Source organism: Pseudorasbora parva, chromosome 4 (assembly GCF_024679245.1).
Source record: "Pseudorasbora parva isolate DD20220531a chromosome 4, ASM2467924v1, whole genome shotgun sequence".
Lineage (NCBI taxonomy): Eukaryota > Metazoa > Chordata > Actinopteri > Cypriniformes > Gobionidae > Pseudorasbora > Pseudorasbora parva.
The window spans coordinates 25,386,148-25,406,584 of NC_090175.1; the positions used below are offsets into that span (position 1 = coordinate 25,386,148).

Genomic DNA, 20,437 nt, shown 5'->3' on the forward strand with positions numbered 1-20,437 from the left:
TGCTAATTTTTTGAGAAGGACCTGTGTATGTGTGTGTGTATATATATATATATATATATATATATATATATATATATATATATATATATATATATATATATATATATATATATATATATATATATATATATATATATATATATATTAACAATTCATGTGCATTATCCAGTTACCAGGTTACATATTCTGCTAACTAGCCAAGCGGGCAATTAACCAGCCGATGTCTATAATCTCAACCGATAAATCTGTTTGTCATTAAAGTTTCTACTTATGTTACTTATGTTACCTCTTTTTGCCACCTTTTCCTTTTCATCTGTAGGTAGCCACTCTGCTGCAGTCTGTAACACTGATGCAGAAGGACAAGGAATATCTAAATAAGCAGAATATGGAGCTTAATGTGCGCTGTGCTCATCAAGAAGACCGTCTGGACAGACTGCAGACCCAGCTTGAGGACACAAAGAAGGCCAGGGAAGATGCCTATGAAAAATATGTTGCTTCTAGGTAGGTGTGATAAATAATGTATAACAGAGAATGGTGCTTCCTGTTTACTTTTTCCCATTTTTTTCAATTCAGTTGAACAATGAACTATACAGACTTAGTCTGTAGTAAGAAGGTTGCGTAATATGAAGAAATGGGCATGGTCCGGTCTGGTATCAGATCTGACTCTAGTATTCTGTAACCTTTTAAGAATCTTAATACACTTGTATTTTCAGCTGAGATCCATTATTACTTTTTTTGTGAAGTCATCACAATGTAACAGTTGTGATGTTTGCATCCCTCCACCAGAGATCACTATAAGACAGAGTATGAAAACAAACTGCGTGATGAACTGGAGCGCATTCAAATGAAGACCAGCCATGAGATCGAGAATCTGCAGAGGGCATCTAAAGAGATGTATGAGAGAGAGAACAGGTGAGAGCAAGCCTTCATACGTCTGAGCAGATTTCTATCCTTGAATAGGATAGAAAACCTGGAAATGTCAGGGAAATTTTAAAATCCAGTCCGGGAAATCTGAAATCTCTATAAAATAATTAAATATGTAATAATTAAATTAATTATCATCCAGTAATAATGAATGACTGGAAATGCATATGTTAAATAAAAACCTGAATACTGTGTTTTATGTTTTATAATCTGAACATTTGCATCCTTTTACAGAAATAAAAAAATAAAATAAAAAAATTAGTTACTAGGTGGGCAGAAATGTTTGAAACTTCAGTCTATAGTGAACATTTGGTGTCCTCACACAGCTACTGCTCAAAAAATCATAATCACTTATTTAAGTCAATATTGAAATCACAATTTATTAACACGATTAATGGTGGGTCTTATTTCATTATATGAGTTATTTTAGATTTTAGTAAAATTCCACAATTATTGATAGGATACTTCAGCCAAAACTAATACTATACTAATATAGCTACAGTCCTCAAAACAGTTACAGAAGATAAGGAAACAGCCAGCAATCCAATAAGAACAAAAGCCCTATTCGGACGGTCTGAATCCAGAATGTCAGTGTTTTTCTTCCACCACCCGCGTAAAAATCCCCAGCCAAATTACCTACTGTTTTTTGACAAACACAAAGGTCATGTGGTATTTTAATTGCCGTCCGAATCCACATCTCTGAGTTTTCAAGAACAGATTGCTTCAAAATTAACTGTTTACATCCTTTTTGACCACTGTGGAGCGGAGCACCGTATCATTCCGCTTCACTGTAATTTGGATACATTTTAAAGATCTATAGCCTACACTTTTATTACTGAAATGCTAGAAAGTATTCAAGAATAATATTTCATCACCGCTCAAAATAAAATAAAAAACCCCACATAAACATTTGTAATGAGGTGTTATGTCAGTAATCTAGATTTTTAGATTCTGCTCATTATTTCAATCCGGGACGAAACAAGTGATTGGCTTGGGCGACTGTCACTCGCTCTCGCTACCATGGCTACCACTCCTTTTGCTACAGGATCTGCCCACATGCGCACACCCGTTTGATTTGAGGAGTTCAAGCATACAGTAGATATGTATACGTAGATGAAACCCTTTGAAAGTGTTTAAATTAAACTAAATGTAAGAGTATTTAAAGAAGAGAAACCAACATATTTCTGCTGTTCTATAAGCATGCCCTTCTTTCAGCGAGTCTGTTGTCTATTTTTTTAATTAAACCCGTGGACCGTGGTGCATAGTTCTTGATCAACTTGACCTTATTAACATGAAAGAGAACCGATTTCACCATAAAATCATGTAGTGCAGTGTTCTGTGTAGGGCTGCAGCTATCGATTCTTTTTGTAATCGATTAATCGATCGATTAATCGGATAATAATTACTTTTCCTTTATTAAAGAGCAATAAGAGACAATAAGACGGGTATCTTAAAATTAACATCTAATTTGTTTTCTTTTTAGAAAAATTACGTTTTATTGCTGAAATTGCATACATTAATAACTGTGAAACTAAACAATTTTAATGCATAAAATTGCCATATTAAATAAAAATCTATTTCAAATTACTTTAAAAATGTAAACATAGCTCAATCTTAAACTAAACCTACAACAAATAAATCTAAATAGTAGTAATATAAATAACAATAATGCTAATATAAATATAAATATTCTATAAATTCTATATAATATAAATATTCTAATATTCTATAAATATTCTATAAATAATATAAATAACTTAACATTGTATTTATGTTGTAACTTAACTTTCATGTTTCAGCTTCAGCTCAGGCATGACATAAGCATTTACTGTCTTATTTACTCCTTTACTGGAGCAAAACATATTGGACAGGTTAACTTGGAAAAAGAGATGCGCGGATCAGCTCTATCGTCACCGAATCAGCTGTTAGAAGCAAACCATCCACCCGCACCCGATGCTATCGTCACATATTAGCTACACTGAAGAAGGTTGCTTAACAAAACAAAAAAACTTATTTGGCAAAATTACATTTACATAAACCAGGGTCGACAACCTATACATCACACAGAGGAATAACCGCTAGAACATGATCAAATGCGAGATATGTTTAATTCAGTTAAAGTACATCACACATGCTGATCTTTTGAGCTAATCATTCATCATTGTAACAAAGCTTGTTTTAAGTTAGTAGCTATAAATATGATTAAAGTGTGATTAAATTACACAAATCAATGAAAGCACGCAGCTCTGATCAGCTCTGAAAGCACAAGCGCTGCTCATCACAAACGCGCGCGCGCGTTACGCCGGCTTCACACTGCACGCGTAAGCAGGGCATAGGCAGCGTTGCGCCTAGTATTGAGAACATCTAATGATGCATTTCGAAGATATTATCAAGTAGGATATATAAAGTCTCATTAAAGATTTCACACACATCACAATGACGGTGATCCATGTGCAAAGCTGCAAACTCCATCGCGTTCATGTGTTTGGAGTTGCTCGTATCTCCTCAGCTGACGCGTGTACTGCCGCAAATGAAACTTAAAGGGGGGGTGAAATGCTGTTTCATGCATACTGATCTTTTTACACTGTTAAAGACTTGGAATCCCATACTAAACATAGACAAAGTTTCAAAAGTTAAGGTGGACGTTTGATGGGAGTATTTCTTTGTCAAAAATACTACTTCCGGTTAGTCATAAGTTTCGGCAAGTTTTTTGAGATCATGCGTCCCCTTTGACGTTAGTGGGGGCGGAATTTCCTTGTATGGGCCTTACGGACAATTCTACCGGAAGCGCGTGAGAGAGAGAGAGGGAGAGAGAGAGCAACAGCCTACGCCCATCAAAGCGCTGGCTTGTAGGATGCTAAACAGGTGATATAACCAGTAGCTACTGACTTACCCACTGATAGGCCGGCGGTCGATCTGTATTAGCACTTTCCTCACGCGACGGGCGAATCACTTTCCTCACTGAGCGACTCACTTTCCTCACGCGGCAGGCGAATCACTTTCCTCACTGAGCGAATCACTTTCCTCACAGAGCGACTCACTTTCCTCACGCGGCGGGCGAATCACTTTCCTCACTGAGCGAATCACTTTCCTCACGCGGCGGGCGAATCACTTTCCTCACTGAGCGAATCACTTTCCTCACAGAGCAAATCACTTTCCTCACGCGGCGGGCGAATCACTTTCCTCACTGAGCGAATCACTTTCCTCACAGAGCGAATCACTTTCCTCACGCGGCGGGCGAATCACTTTCCTCACTGAGCGAATCACTTTCCTCACAGAGCAAATCACTTTCCTCACGCGGCGGGCGAATCACTTTCCTCACTGAGCGAATCACTTTCCTCACAGAGCGAATCACTTTCCTCACGCGGCGGGCGAATCACTTTCCTCACTGAGCGAATCACTTTCCTCACAGAGCGAATCACTTTCCTCACGCGGCGGGCGAATCACTTTCCTCACTGAGCGAATCACTTTCCTCACAGAGCGACTCACTTTCCTCACTGCAGCGCGCTGCTGCACACGTCATTATTTAGCTCCGCTCACATGACACGCCCCCACCCGCTCGGCTTTTTTCGGAAAGACTCGGAACAGCGCATCTTTCTTATATAATTATTAAAAAAATAAAGACTTTTCGGAGATATGCAGGATGCAATGCTACTCTATAGGTACTCAAGATTGACATGACACTGACTGAAACTGAGTGTTTCACCCCCCCTTTAAATGTTCAGCATCGCATCCTGAAGCTCAACACACAGTTGTCTGCATTTAAAAACAGCGATATTAAATGATATTACCAGTGCTGATGCCCGCCCGCTCTCTCTCTCTCGCATTGCGCATTGATCTCGACATGAGATGAAAACGAAAGTTAAAGAACGACACGCATTCATTGCGTTTTTAGCGTGATATGAGAGTTCCGCGTCTTTATTAAAATCAACATATTAACGATTTCTCTCATCCACCTTCAATTTTTGGGATGTTATACGCACCTGAACCGCGGATATAACCGCAATCCGCTCATACTCCGAGTCCTTACACAGAAAATGTCTTTCTGCAATATCTGTGTGTAGTTAAATGGACTAAGCGAAGCATCAAGGATTTTTTTGATTCGATTAACTCGAGTTACTCGATGAATCGTTTCAGCCCTAGTTCTGTGTGTTTCACAATCACCACATGACACCCAGCGCTGTGAAATAAATAATAAAATACACAAAAACACATCACTGCCAGAAGATTTTGGCTAAACTTCCAAGGCCTGTTTAAATGATAAAAATAAGCTGTATCTCAACTTTAATGTTACATTTATCAAGTGAACAACGTATATACATCACATTATATCCATGTGTGTTTGGGGATGGGGCATTTGCAGCAGATATATGCTGCCCGTTTTAAATCAAAGCACATCTCGGAGGAGAACACCGGCAAATGTGACAGAATGGATGATATTATAGTCTGTATTTGCAATACACGATTCAGCTTCGAGTGATCAGTGAGACAAATGCTGCCAGATGCAGAACTGACGGGTATCGGGCGCACGGCTCCCGCTCTCCATATGCACTGCTTCTGCCCTAGATATGTATACATATCTATGCTGTCAACAGACTGCTTACGCGTGCAGTGTGACATTGGAATGATGATGTCACTACACGCACTCCGCTCCTCCTCCGCTTGTCTCAGGTAAATAATGCGTCTTCCAGCTGATTGGTCGGCGTAGCGCGTTCATGTGTTTTGGGGGCAGGCTTTGGAAAGAGCCGAGAAGGGAGAAAGTGGAGTGAATGGAAATAATAAGCTGTCTTTAAAACGTAAAGAGGTATATATAAACTGTATATAAGATCTGTATATAAACGTAACGTCGTGAGGTTTACAGACACTAAATTGTTATACTTTCTTTTTCAGAGTACTTACATTTTAATTATGCATTGATATATATATAAAGAAAGTTTAAACAAATTTGGAAAAAAAGTTTTTTAACCAATTCTTACCTACCTACTTTAGTATGCATGCTTAGTAACTGTTTTATGAATGCTCGCACTAAAGCCTGTCAAACACAGGTGATTTCTGGAACAAAATGATTTAAAACAAGAGCCAGAGCAAATACTTTACATTGTATCTGCAATTTTATATAGAATAAATACAGACACAATCTACCTGGGAAATTAATAACATTTCCGTGGATTTTCTGTATCATAACAAGCAAAGAGTCTTACTGAAGAAAAAAAAAAAACACTGCCTGTCAAAACGCTCACAGCGAGGTGTTTTAAGGAGAGCGCCTAGCGTTTTCAGCTGGCTAAAAACGCTTTGGTGGACACACGGCCTTACTGCGCTAATACTGTCAAATACACACAAGGTTAACATATATAAACACAGTCGGTTATGTTTAAAGTGAAAGTAAAATCACGTGCGTCTGTATATGAGATGTAAGCACGTCTTGTATTGACAGCCACACAGCCTATTGAACACTTGTCCTTAAAGGGACAGTTCACCTCTAAAATTCTGTTAATAAAACAACAAAAAACAAACAAAAAATCATGCACTGCTCTTGAATAAAAATGTTTTTAATACAGTAGCTTTTAATCAATGTATATTGTATATTAAGGACTATGTAGTTTTAGCCTACATTCAATTTCATACTTAAATGCTACTGTACATCTCTGAGCTGCCACTGTAAATCTTTATAGCCTATATTTATTTTATATTATATAATACACTAGGAATGTGTACAAGGCAGAGTCCTGCACTGGGTCGACCTGCAAATTTTGCTGAAACGGGTAAAAAACATCCAACTGTGTTGGATGCGGGTCGTGTCGGACAAGGGGGAAACACGGGTCTAACACGGGTTACGTAGGGTCACGTGCCAACGTAAACATATATGAATGCACCTAAAAATCATGCAATAACCATGTTTTTGAAAAATATTTCAATTTGTTTGTGGTCTATATAGCCTGCATCAAAATAATGTTTGCAATGATGCGCCTGAAGACACGGGACACAGTCAGTGACATCACAATATGCTAATTTGTTTAAATTCATACCTACGTAATCACCATCACCAAAATGTTACTTATTTTTTTTACATTGACACTTGGAAAAAAAATAGACCTTTTTTTAATTTTTAATTTTTTTTACTGTTACTGCAAACCAAAATATTTTTAAGGATGGCCTGAGTTAATTTTTAAGGAGGGCCCAGGAAGGAAACTGCTATCCAAGAGCCAGAGCCTAATTAGTTTAATCATTGAGAACATGGATAAATCAATTAAAATGTATTTTTAATGCAAGAATAGTAGTTATGAACTTATAATATCTGATTACAGTCTTAAAAACAGCATGCTTGCTTGCATTATATTTTTGCTTTTGCACTAAAGTATTGCACCGCTACAGTATCAATTTCTTTACGCAGAGCAACATTATACTTTTCTGTTGCTATTAATTGGCACTGAACATGTGAGTGTGTGACACATTAGCTGTATTTTACAGGGACCATAATAATACGATTGTAATTGAACTATTAGCACAGTTGGAATAAAAAAGTCAAATGTAACCACGTCAATCTGAATAAATTGGCCAAAACCAGTACATTTAATTTGGATTGTAAGTGGTGGTTTAAACTTGTTCTAATCCGATCAAGAGGGCGTAAACACTTGATCGGATTGAAATCTGAAACTTGCAAAGTACTGTGCATGTGCAGTGAAGGAGAAATGGTATAATGTGTAAAGATATGACACATGGAACGAGTTGAATGAAGTTGTCATTCTAAAATTCTCTTTGTCTTTGAAATGGAGCAGGACACCGTCCCTCCAGTCCTTTTTCCTTGTTTCTCTCACCCACATTAGCCTAGTTTTGGGCACAAGAAAGTTTTTTTTTTTTTTTTACTGCTTGATAAATATAAGCAGCACAACACAACAGTTCATGTGCTCGTCGTCTCCTAATCAGAATATTAAGTCTGCTTTTTAAAACAAAGATAAGAAGCAATATAGGAGAATAGTATGCACTAACAGCAGAAAACTATATTCATGCAGTGTGCGCATGTCAAAAAAAATAATTTCCGATTTGAAGCTTCAATAAACCGTTCCCACCTGGTGGAATGACCTGCCGATCTCAATTCGTTCTGCCGAGTCTGTAGCCATTTTTAAAAAACATCTTAAGACACATCTTTTCCAATTGCACCTGACCAATACAGAATAGCATTTACTGATCACCACAGCAACGACCAAAAAGCGCACACTCCTGGATCATATCTACGTCTCTCATCCGGATTTGTGTCTTCAGGCGGGTGTGTTACATAGTGATCATAGCTATCATAATCCGGTGTACTGTATTTTGCGTATGTGAGTTTTTGCTGTAGATGGCTATTGCTGCGCGTTTAGAATGCCATACAAAACCAACCCATTGGGCCACTGAATCTGCTTAACGACTACAGTTGGGGCAACAGCCTTAGTCCTAATGGGTTTTATCATGGCTATCAAAATCCAGTGTTCGGTATTTTGCGTACGTGAGTTTTTGTTGTAGGTGGCTATTGTAGATGGCTATAAAAATAAAAAAAATGGTGTACTGTGCTAATTGAGACTTCTTACAGCTCTTACAGGTTGTTGGCCTTGTTTGTTTCATTGCTTCTATTGCTCTCCCCTTTTTTGTAACTCTCTTTAAATAAAAGCGTCTGCTAAATGATTAAATGTAAATGTAAACCCAATTGCTTTATGCTAAATATTCAATCATTTATGTTCATGTAAACACTACGTTCGATGTCACTAATTTCATTCAGATTGAAAGAAAATGTGTCCATATAACGTAGCTATTATTTCCATACTTTTATGGGACTTTAATATCTGTGTATCTGTGAAAGTGGCCTAAAAGTGGATTTCTGCCAGTTCTCAGCTTCAAAATATGGGTGTAGTCAGACTTGTATATCTCCAGCTGACCTCTCCAAAGTACAACAAATTTATTCATATTCTGTAAATTATGCAGAAAAAAGTGTCAGTGGAAACACTGTATTGTATTATATGTAATAATACAGGTATTGGAAGTTCATAATTTTATATTGTTTCAAATGTCAAGGCTGTAAAGCACACTTAAAGGGATAGTTCACCCAAAAATGAAAATTATCAGATAATTTACTGACCCTCAAGGCATCCTAGGTGTATATGACATTCTTCTTTCAGACAAATACAATCAGAGTTATATTAAAAAATCCTGGCTAATCCAAGCTTTATAATGGCAGTGAATGCCTGTACAAAATCTGAAGCTCCAAAAGGGCATCCTTCCATTAATATCAAAGTAATCCATTATACAGAGCTTGGAAGAGCCAGGACATTTTTTAATATAACTCCGATTGTATTTGTCATATACACCTAGGATGGCTTAAGGGTGAGTAAATCATGGGGTAATGTTTTAACTTAATCCTGTGCTGCATAATTTACAGTTTTGTTTCAGGAAATGTGTTTGTTCATCTTTCAGAAACCTTCGTGAAACCAGAGATAATGCTGTCATTGAGAAAGACAGAGCATTGCATGCAGAAAGAGATTTCCAAGCCAAATATGATCAGCTTTTAGAACAGTAAGTTCTTACACACCTCTCACATATGCGTGACAATCTGTAGATGTCAACTTTATGACTGACACTTATTCAGTGGAAAGTGATTGCTGATGTTTGAGAGTCATTTATGATTCATTTTCTGGGGGTGTCTGAATCATAGAATTTTCGGGAATTAGTGAAATCTTATGCAGTGAGTTTCTAGGCATTTTGAAATCATTATTGCATTTTTGAAAATGTTATAAATTTGGCGTAAATAAACTACTTACGTTGTACGTGATAATACTTGATAAGTTCCAATATGATATCAAAGTAAACTACTGTGCAAAAGTTTGAGGTCAGTACTTTTTATTTTTTATTTTTTTAAAAGTAGTTCAGCAAGGTTTCATTAAATTAATCAAAAATGACCACAAATACATTACAATGTTACAAACATTTCAATGCCTTACAAATGCTATTCTTGTGTACTTTCTATTAATCAAAGAATCCTGAAAAGAAGTTCCATGGTTTCCACAAAAATATCAAGAAGCAAAACCATTTTCAACATTTATGAAAGTAAGAAATTTTTATTGAGTATCAAATCAGTGTATGATCACATGACATTGGACTAATGATGCTGAAAATTCAGCTTTGCCATCAGAGGAACATTTAAAAATGCATTATAATTGAAAACAGTTATTTTAAAATGTAATAATATTTCTAATATTTTAGTTTTTACTGTATTTTGATCAAATATATGCAGCCTTGGTTAGATTTCTTTAAAAAAATCTTACTGACCTCAAACTTTTGAACTGCAGTGTAATTGGATCATTGTTATTTCCCCCCCAAAAAATCACTAACACTGTTCTAGCATTTGCATACACAAATCTGTGAAAAGGACATTTCTCTATTACTTTTTTATGTTGTTTGTTTTTCCTCTGAGTCAAACTTTTCAAGCCTGACTGGATTCCTCCAAGGCTAAATCAATTAATCTTTGAGAGAACTGATGACAGACATGACCATATATTGTTACTGTAAGTAAAAGTTGGTGTAGACATGTTTCTGCTATATGCTTTATATGACTTTAAAAAGTTGCAGGGAGACATATTTAACTTCTAAACAATCAAAGCCAAGATTTTAAAATATGCTGATTGTTGTGCTCCTGTTTATGATAGATGTAATTATTTCTTGAAGAGGAATTTGTTGTATAGTGTTTGTTCCCACGGTTGTAGAGCTAGTGTGACAGAGGTGCTGGGCATGCCTTTGTTAAGCTTTCCTTTGTGAGGAAACACTGTTAAATCCATGTGTCTACACTGTAGTGATCGGGGCCTGCACTTGAAGGAAAGCAGTATCAGATTCTGGACACTGGGCTGTGGTAGATGACTGTAAGAATAGATAATCTAAAACAAGAACATATGGCTAGTTAAGACATGACTAGAAGCATAGTTAGACGAGTAGAATAAAATAAGCAGAGTCGCCACAGCTCAGTGAAGCCTCTCCGACAGGCTCATTTAACATGTGAGCTTTGGTTTTAACAGCATTGGTAAATGACATGAGTGAGAAAACATGCAAAACTAGACTAGAAAAAATAGAAAAGACGGGTATTTCCCTTTTGGTATGCTCTGCTGGTGCATGTCTGCAGCCAAAATGTAGAAAGTTGAAGCACAGGCTTGAAAAATTGCATACTTGAAATATAGAGCTAGCGTAGACATAGCATACACTAATGTAAAAAGTTTGGGGTCAGTAAGATTTTAAAATCGTTTTGAAATGTTCGTTTTTTATGCTCACCGTGGCCCCATTTCTTTTTCATCATAAGTTAATACAGATATATTGTAAAATAATTACAAATTAAAAAGACAACTTTCTATTTGAATATATTTTAAAATGTAATTTATTCCTCTGATGACAGCTGAATTTTCATCATCATTACTCCTTCAGTGTCATACGATTCTTCAGATTCTTCTGATTTGGTTCACATGAAACATTTCGTATTGTTATTACAGTTGAAAATGGTTGTGCTTTTTTATTTTGTGTGAAAACCATTTTGATATTTTTTATTTTTCAGGATTGTTTGATCAATAGAAAGTTCAAAAGAATGGCATTTTTTGTTTTGTTTTGTAAAAGTCATGTAAAAGTGCATGTATTACTTTTGATCAATAGATTAATAAATTGCTATTTATACATGTCTGTATAAATGCAATCCTTTCTTTTATACCAAAACAATCTGACTGACCCCCCCCCCCAAAAAAAAATCAATTTAATTCAATACTAAAGAGAAATGACACATCCTCAGATTCTGTGATGTAGAATCAAATTTTTTTTATGAAAACTCGTTAACTTTTTTATACAAGTGGTTTGATGTAGTTTCTTATATTATTAACTGTTTTCACTATGAAAATAACCATAAAGAAGAAATGGTGTTAAATCACAGACAAATAAACATTTATACACTCTCAGAAAAAAAGGTACAAAAAGCTGTCACTGGGGTGGGTACCTTTTCAAAAGGTACACCTTTTTTACCTATGGAGTGCATATACCTCAAAGGTACATATTGGTTCCAAAAGTGTACATTTAGTACCTAAATGGTACATATTAAACCTTTTTGAAGGGTACTGTCCCAGTGACAGCTTTTGTAAAAAAAAAAAAATCTTCTGAGAATTGTGTATCACTATTTAATGATAGACAGTACAATGCACATACAATTGCTGAATAATAAATAATAAAAAACACTTGCATTACACAAATTAAAATTCACATAAATATTTGAAAGTGGGCATTGGAAATGGGCATTTCTTTTTTTCCCCACCATTTTTATTTTATCTCTACATTTTAATGTGCGTCTGTTTAATAAGCATCCATTTGGCTGATATGGGGTGTCAAGTGCAGGTTGTTGCCCCTCCCCTTTCTCCTGAATGGCCAGCCCTTATTTGCCTATGTGAGAAGCTTACGCTGTCACTGATCTCCTTGCACATGCCTTGCATACCAGAAGATACTCTGCACACAGTTGTTGGGCATACCCCACGTTTTTCAGCCCCGGGGAACGGATTGCTCGCATTCACAGAGAAGCTCGATTGAGGGCAAAAACGACAGATGCTTCTCTTGAGAGGTCAACTCTACAGACTGTGAAAATGTTGTCCAGTGACTCTATTTTGGGCTGACAAATTAAAGTGGGGGAAGGGAGAATAAGAAATGAGTGTTGCATTGCATTGTGTCATGCTGAGAAAAAGAATAAAGCAGAATAAAAGTTATGTAAAATGTATTTGACTGCAAGATCTCATGCCTATATAGTAAAGTAAATTTCTAGTTAGCCTGGATGCCAGACGAACTTAGCCCCACCCACAACATTTGAGGTTGGGAAATTTGGTCTGGACTTGATCCGTTGTGGAGCAACTATGCTCGAACCAGAGGAGTTTGGCCCAATCAAATATTCAGGGCGGGCTTTATACTATGATGGACTGATGATCAACAGTAACGCAATTATCTACGTCACCAAAGAGCTTCTGGGTTGAATTCATTCTAATCCTAAACGGAGAACTTGTTTATATATGCATTCACATTTACTATTTCTCTCATTTTCTTCCAGCATGCGTAGAGTTGAGTTCTTTTGACAACCATGCGTCGCTCAACATATGTCACTTACTCTGCTGCTCTGATTTGTTGTAGATCTATCCAATTGATTTTCTTTCCTGGTTCGGTTGTAACACACCCCATAATTACAGCCAAATGGAGCAGTATCAGACTCCTATTCTGACTAGAATCTGAGTATGATGAAGTCAAGCTACATAAATGTATGAATTACATATGAATTACACAGCCACTCCTTATAACATAGTATTTTGACAGCCTCCTCACCCATCCTTTTTTCCCCTTGATTTTATGTAAATAAACAACTCTAATATACTTTAAGCCAATAAATAGCTGAACAATATCCAGCCTTACTCCATAATGTAGGATAGGAGTGGTCCAATTACATACAATTTGTCACAATTATTTCTATAGGTGTTGGTCACCACGATGATGACATTTCTTTTGTATTCTTTACAAAACTGCCTGCATTAGACTGAATGTTAGTGGCAACGCACAATGCACAAACAAAAGAAAAATCTTGACCTGCCAGTTTAGCCCCTCCATAGGTGTGGTTATGGTTTCAACCAAAACCCCCTGGAGCTCTCTGACATTCAGGAAAAATGGTTTAATCCTTCAGAGACCTAGCTGTAAATGTTGAAGGATGCAAACAGATACTTAATCTGTTTGGGCATGTTGAGATTTTAAGATTTCTTTTTGATTTCGGTGACTTTCTGCCCTAGGAAATACACTTGGCACGTCAGAGGCGAATGGCATCTAAGTTTGACATCGCCTAATTTAGCAAACGCTTAGCTTAGCCTTAGGTGAGCTGCAGCAGAGATTATACACATTTGATATTTTTCATATATCTCCCATTTTGTTTAAATATCATTATGTGTGGCAATAAAGACTATTTCAAAGAAATGCATTTTTCTTTTTACTCATCAAAGAATCCTGGAGAAAGAGGATCGCGTTTCCATATAAATTTAAATTTATTTTTGCTTTTAACACTAATAATAAAAATAAATGTTTCTTGAGCAGCAAATCAGTATATTAGAAGGCTTTCTGAAGGATCGTGTGACACTACACTGTCAGAAAAAAAGGTACATTTCTATCACTGGGGCGGTACCCTAAGGCAGGGGTTTTCAAACTTTATGATGCCAGGGACCCCCAAATAGGATGAACTTTTATGAGGGACCCCCTTTCTGAAATCCTTTTTTTATGTTAGAAAATGTATTAGATAAATAGTTAGTGTGACATTATAAATACAACATATAGTGTCCCAACTTAAACTGGCTATATTTATTGTTGGATGTATAAACCCAAAGAAGAACAATTTTCAATTAAAAAATAATTTGTGTAAGCAACTTTTACAATAAATGTATGTAAGCAGCTCACTTAAGAATACTGCCTTACAACCCCAGTAAGCAAAACAAAGGAGACTAGTGAGAAAAACTCGCTAAAGATAAGACGCAAACATATACAATTCTAGAAAGTGCAGCAAGAAAGGAGAGAAATATTTAGAAATAAAAGAGTTACAGTAGACTTTATACATTTTGGCTTTGTCTTTTTATTCTCTGAAATTTTCTGGGGACCCCTTAGAACCTTCTGGAGGACCCCTGGGGGTCCCCAGACCCCAGTTTGAAAACCCCTGCCCTAAGGTACAAAACCGAAAAGGTACTAATATGTACCTTTAAGGTTCTACTATGTACCTTTAAGGTACTAATTTGCACTCTTAAAGTACTGCTATGTACCTTTTAAGGTACTAATATGTACCATTTAGGGGTGAGTAAGGTACAAAGATGTACCTTTTCACTTTTGTACCTTAGGGTACCACCCCAGTGACAGAACTGTACCTTTTTTCTGAGAGTGTAGAGATATGGGTAATGATGCTGAAAATTCAGGTTTACCATCACAGAAATAAATTACACAATAATATTTCACAAGATTACTGTTTTTACTATATTTTTTATCAAATGAATGCTGCAACTTAATTCTTAAAGCAAAAAATCTTACTGAACATTTTGAATTATGTCATTTTGATTTCAAAATTACTTTGCATGGGATCATTTTGCAGACTCATTGCTGTATCTGTTTTCACTGATGGACAGTATAGAATGAGTGAAGGCTGATGTACTTATATCCTCTGTTTGTGCTTGTGTCCAGGTTCAGGCAGCTGCAGCTTGGTTCAGACAGCAGAATAGCAGAACTACTTAACCAGGTGAAGCTCAAAAATTTTGAGTTGGAGCGTTCCCAGATGGTCCAGGAGGAGACAGTCAGGAACCTCAGCCTTTGCCAAATTGAGTGTGAGAAACACCAAAAAAAACTGGAGGCAAGGCTCTATGAAATAATGTTTCATTTTGGTCAAATCTGTAACATTTTACAATAAGATTGTATTAGTTAACATTAGTTAATGCATTAGTTAATATGAACTAACCATGAACAACACTTCTTTTCAGCATTAGGTAATATTTGTTAAAGGGTTAGTTCACCCAAAAATTTCTTTCATTAATGACTCACCCCAATGTCGTTCCACACCCGTAAGACCTCCGTTCATCCTCGGAACACAGTTTAAGATATTTTAAATAGTCAGAGGGCTTTCTGTCCTTTGAATGTAAGTGAATGCCCACTTGCTGTCCACGTCCAGAAGGTAATGAAAACATCATCAAAGTTGTCCATATGTGACATCAGTTGGTTAGTTAGACTCTTTTGAAGTGTCGACAATACATTTTGGTCCAAAAATAACAAAAAATACGACTTTATTCAGCATTGTCTTGTCTTCCGCGTTTGTTTTCAAACCTCAAATAAAGATTTAAACGGTCATGAATCAGCAGATTGATTCGTGATTTGTATCGCCAATGTCACGTGATTTCAGCAGTTTGGCACGCGATCCGAAACATGATGACATTAGAATCTTTTTTAGGAACACGGAAGATAATGCTGAAGAAAGTTGTATTTTTTGTTATTTTTGGGACAAAATGTATTGTCGACACTTCAAAAGAGTCTAACTAACCAACTGATGTCACATGGACTACTTTGATGTTTTTATTACCTTCTGGACGTGGACAGCAAGCGGGCATACACTTACATTCAAAGGACAGAAAGCCCTCTGACTATCTGAAATATCTTAAACTGTGTTCCGAGGATGAACGGAGGTCTTACGGGTGTGGAACGACATTGGGGTGAGTCATTAATGAAAGAAATTTCATTTTTGGGTAAACTAACCCTTTAACGTTAACACACATATATTAATGCATCTATTAACATTAACAGCAACAATTAATTAATGCATTAGTTAACATGAACGAACCATGAACGACACTTCTTTTCAGCATTAGTTAATCTTAATTTACATATATTAACACATCTATTCACATAACAGGGAGGTTAGTTAACATAAACTAACATTGAACAACACCTTTTTTTGAGCATTAGATAATTCACACATATAAGTCACACATATATTAATGCAACTGTTTACATTAACAGCGTAATTAGTTAACATTAATACATTAGTTAACATTAACTAAACATGCACTATACCTGTAGATTTACTGTTTTTGAATGGTTATTTTACTGTACATATTTACATTAGTTTACATAGCAGTTGACACACACTTAGGATGAACATTTCTAACTCACAATCTGACTCTAAAGGTAAAAATGCTTTTGTGCACCTTATCAACGCTATATAATAAGCCATTGATTTGGGCTGTTGGTAAACATAATTCTACAGTGGAAGCCATCTGTACATCAACGGACAGGTTGTTCATGATTATACACACTTTACTATCATTACTTACGTTTTGTGACCTTTATTGTAAAGTGTACACTATTTCAACATTACCTGATGTGTTACTAACATTTTTAGACTTTTATTAACATGACTTACCATTAACAAAGCATTTATTAACGAAATATGTGAACCTTATTGTAAAGAGTACAATATCTTATCATTAACCAATGTGTTACTAACATTTGTAGACTCTTTATTAACATGACTTACCATTAACAAAGCATTTATTAATGTTTTTTTAGAAACCTTTTTGTAAAGTGTACACTATTTCACCATTACCTGATGTGTTACTGACATTTGTAGACTATTTATTAACATGACTTTCCATTGACAAAACATTTATTATTATTTATAGATTTGTAATGAACCTACAAATGTTAACACATCCGTTAATGTTGGAATACTGTACACTTGATAATAAGGTTCTCAAAAAACTGCTATGTAAACTAATGTAAATATGTACAGTAAAACATCTTTACAAAAACAGTTAAGCTTCAGGCATTGTCCGTGGTTAGTTCAAGTTAACTAATTGCGATGTTAATGTGAATAGATGCATTAATATATGCAGTTAAGATTAACTAATGCTGAAAAGAGTTGTTATTCATGGTTAGTTCATGTTAACTAATGCATTAACTAATGTTAACTAATACAACCTTAATCCATATGGCAAAGATGTCGTGCACATGAAACCTGAACAAAGCGAATTCCTTTTAGCCTCACTGCAAGTTGAAACCTGTTAATTGCTTAATAGTTCAAGCTGGTAATTCCGGCTTAAAGGAATATTCTGTCATCATTTACAGCACATTAATGTCATTTGTAACCAGCATGAATTTCATTTTTCCAAGGAATGCGAAAAGGTAATTCACTGACCACACTTTACTGTAATGTGAAATAAATGGGATATGGGGTGCCTGTCAAGTTGAAAATAACAGAAAACCTGCATAAAAGTATCATAAATGTACCATAACAGACGTCCATATGACTGATGTTCCAGCTCTTCTTAAGTTATACAACTATTTTTCAGTATTAGTCAATATTGGATATTTAAGTGTCAAAATAATTTTTAACATAAAAAAATTGATTAAAATGACATAAAGATTACCTTTGTTGTCATCTAATTCAGTTATTCTTTAAAAAAAAACACAAATAATTTATTAATCCATTTAAAATAATCTTTGGTAATTTATATCCATATTGTATTCTATATCCATATTGTATACTAATATATATATATATATATATTAGGGCTGTCAATCGATTTAAATATTTAAATGCGATTAAGCGTATATTGTCATGAATTAACTCGCCATAAATTTTGTAATTTAATTGCACATTTTTATCAGTTCTAAATGTACCTTAAATTAATATGTTTTTAAGTTTTTAATACTCTAATCAACATGGGTATGGACAAATATGAATGCTTTATGCAAATGTACATTTATTATTAGTGAAACCATACTCAGAGCATGAAGATTAGACATGTATCAAAGGTCACAGATGCTTTTCAAAGAACTTGTTCGTGTTTCTTAAGTCTAAGCTTAAAAATTTCAGAATAAGCAGTGATTTCTCTCATTTTTAGAATATAAATAAAGGGAGTTTTTACTCTGGCAGTTTAATTCAGAACAGGGCACAGTTCGTATGAAAAATTGGTCATGTGAAAGCTGTCATGCGGAGCGGTGAGCACCCCAGTACCATAGAAGGTCCATATTACACGAGTAAGAATATAGTTTAAGAGATGCGTGCTCCCCTTTAAGAGATGCGTGTTCACTAGGTATGCAACAATACAGTTAGTCCACGGTTCAATACATACCTCGGTTTTTAACCACGGTTTTTCGGTTCGGTTCAGTTATTATTATTATTATTTTTTGCTATTCTATTCTTAGGTGACAGGAACAGAAAAAGGTTAAGGAGTAAATGTATTGCAACACTCTTTCTTTATTTTACTTAAAAGACTTAAAGACCCTTACTTTAAACTTAAAACTTTACCTAAAAAAACCTTGTACACATTCCCAGTGTATTGTATAATATAAAATAAATATATATAAAGATTTACAGTGGCAGCTCAGAGATGTAGCAGTAGCATTTAAGTATGAAATTGAATGAATAAATGTAGGCTTAAATTAAAACTACATAGTCTTCAATATACAACATTTATTAAAAGCTACTGTATTAAAGGTCTTTTTTTAAATTAACATCATTTTAGAGGTGAACTGTCCCTTTAAGGACACGCGTTCACTAGGCTGCTGCTGTCAATTGAAGAGCTGCTCACATCTCATATTTAGACGCACGCAATTTTACTTTCACGTTAGACATGAGTTAACCGACTGTGTTTAAATATGTTAACCTTGTGTGTATTTGACAGTAGGCCTATTAGTGCAGTGAGACTGTCCAGTAATCACGTGTGTTTGAGAGACGTTTAGAGCGCGCACTCAATGCAAAACAGTGCATGCATTGGACAGTCCGTGCCTTGCCGGTTAAACATTTCATTCGCGTGCCCTTAGTTGAGTGTGTGTGTGTGTATATATATATATATATATATATATATATATATATATATATATATATATATATATATATATATATATATATATATATATATATATATATATATATATATATATATATATATATATACAGGTCCTTCTCAAAAAATTAGCATATTGTGATAAAGTTCATTATTTTCCATAATGTAATGATAAAAATTAAACTTTCATATATTTTAGATTCATTGCACACCAACTGAAATATTTCAGGTCTTTTATTGTTTTAATACTGATGATTTTTGCACACAGCTCATGAAAACCCCAAATTCCTAAAAAATGTGCATATCATGAAAAGTTTCTCTAAACGAGATATTAACCTAATCATCTGAATCAACTAATTAACTCTAAACACCTGCAAAAGATTCCTGAGGCTTTTAAAAACTCCCAGCCTGGTTCATTACTCAAAACCGCAATCATGGGTAAGACTGCCGACCTGACTGCTGTCCAGAAGGCCATCATTGACACCCTCAAGCGAGAGGGTTAAGACACAGAAAGACATTTCTGAACGAATAGGCTGTTCCCAGAGTGCTGTATCAAGGCACCTCTGTGGGAAGGAAAAGTGTGGCAAAAACGCTGCACAACGAGAAGAGGTGACCGGACCCTGAGGAAGATTGTGGAGAAGGACCGATTCCAGACCTTGGGGGACCTGCGGAAGCAGTGGATTGAGTCTGAAGTAGAAACATCCAAAGCCACCGTGCACAGGCGTGTGCAGGAAATGGGCTACAGGTGCCGCATTCCCCAGGACAAGACACTTTTGGGCTACAGAGAAGCAGCACTGGACTGTTGCTCAGTGGTCCAAAGTACTTTTTTTCGGATGAAAGCAAATTTTGCATGTCATTCGGAAATCAAGGTGCCAGAGTCTGGAGGAAGACTGGGGAGAAGGAAATGCCAAAATGCCTGAAGTCCAGTGTCAAGTACCCACAGTCAGTGATGGTCTGGGGTGCCATGTCAGCTGCTGGTGTTGGTCCACTGTGTTTTATCAAGGGCAGGGTCAATGCAGCTAGCTATCAGGAGATTTTGGAGCACTTCATGCTTCCATCATCTGAAAAGCTTTATGGAGATGAAGATTTGGTTTTTCAGCATGACCTGGCACCTGCTCACAGTGCCAAAA

The 20,437-nt window shown here is 35.8% G+C and overlaps 1 protein-coding gene across 2 annotated transcripts in view; it reads left to right on the forward strand.

Moving 5' to 3' along the window:
• Positions 1–20,437, forward strand: part of pibf1 (progesterone immunomodulatory binding factor 1) — a 54,625-nt gene that overhangs the window by 8,996 nt on the left and 25,192 nt on the right. The window contains exons 8-13 of one of the 2 annotated variants that reach the window (XM_067441389.1): positions 320–501; positions 787–912; positions 9,370–9,468; positions 9,929–9,999; positions 10,367–10,457; positions 15,154–15,319. In XM_067441389.1, coding sequence (XP_067297490.1) covers positions 320–501; positions 787–912; positions 9,370–9,468; positions 9,929–9,999; positions 10,367–10,457; positions 15,154–15,319 — 735 coding nt within the window. The remainder of the gene's footprint in view (positions 1–319; positions 502–786; positions 913–9,369; positions 9,469–9,928; positions 10,000–10,366; positions 10,458–15,153; positions 15,320–20,437) is intronic. The other variant, XM_067441390.1, reaches the window with a different exon arrangement.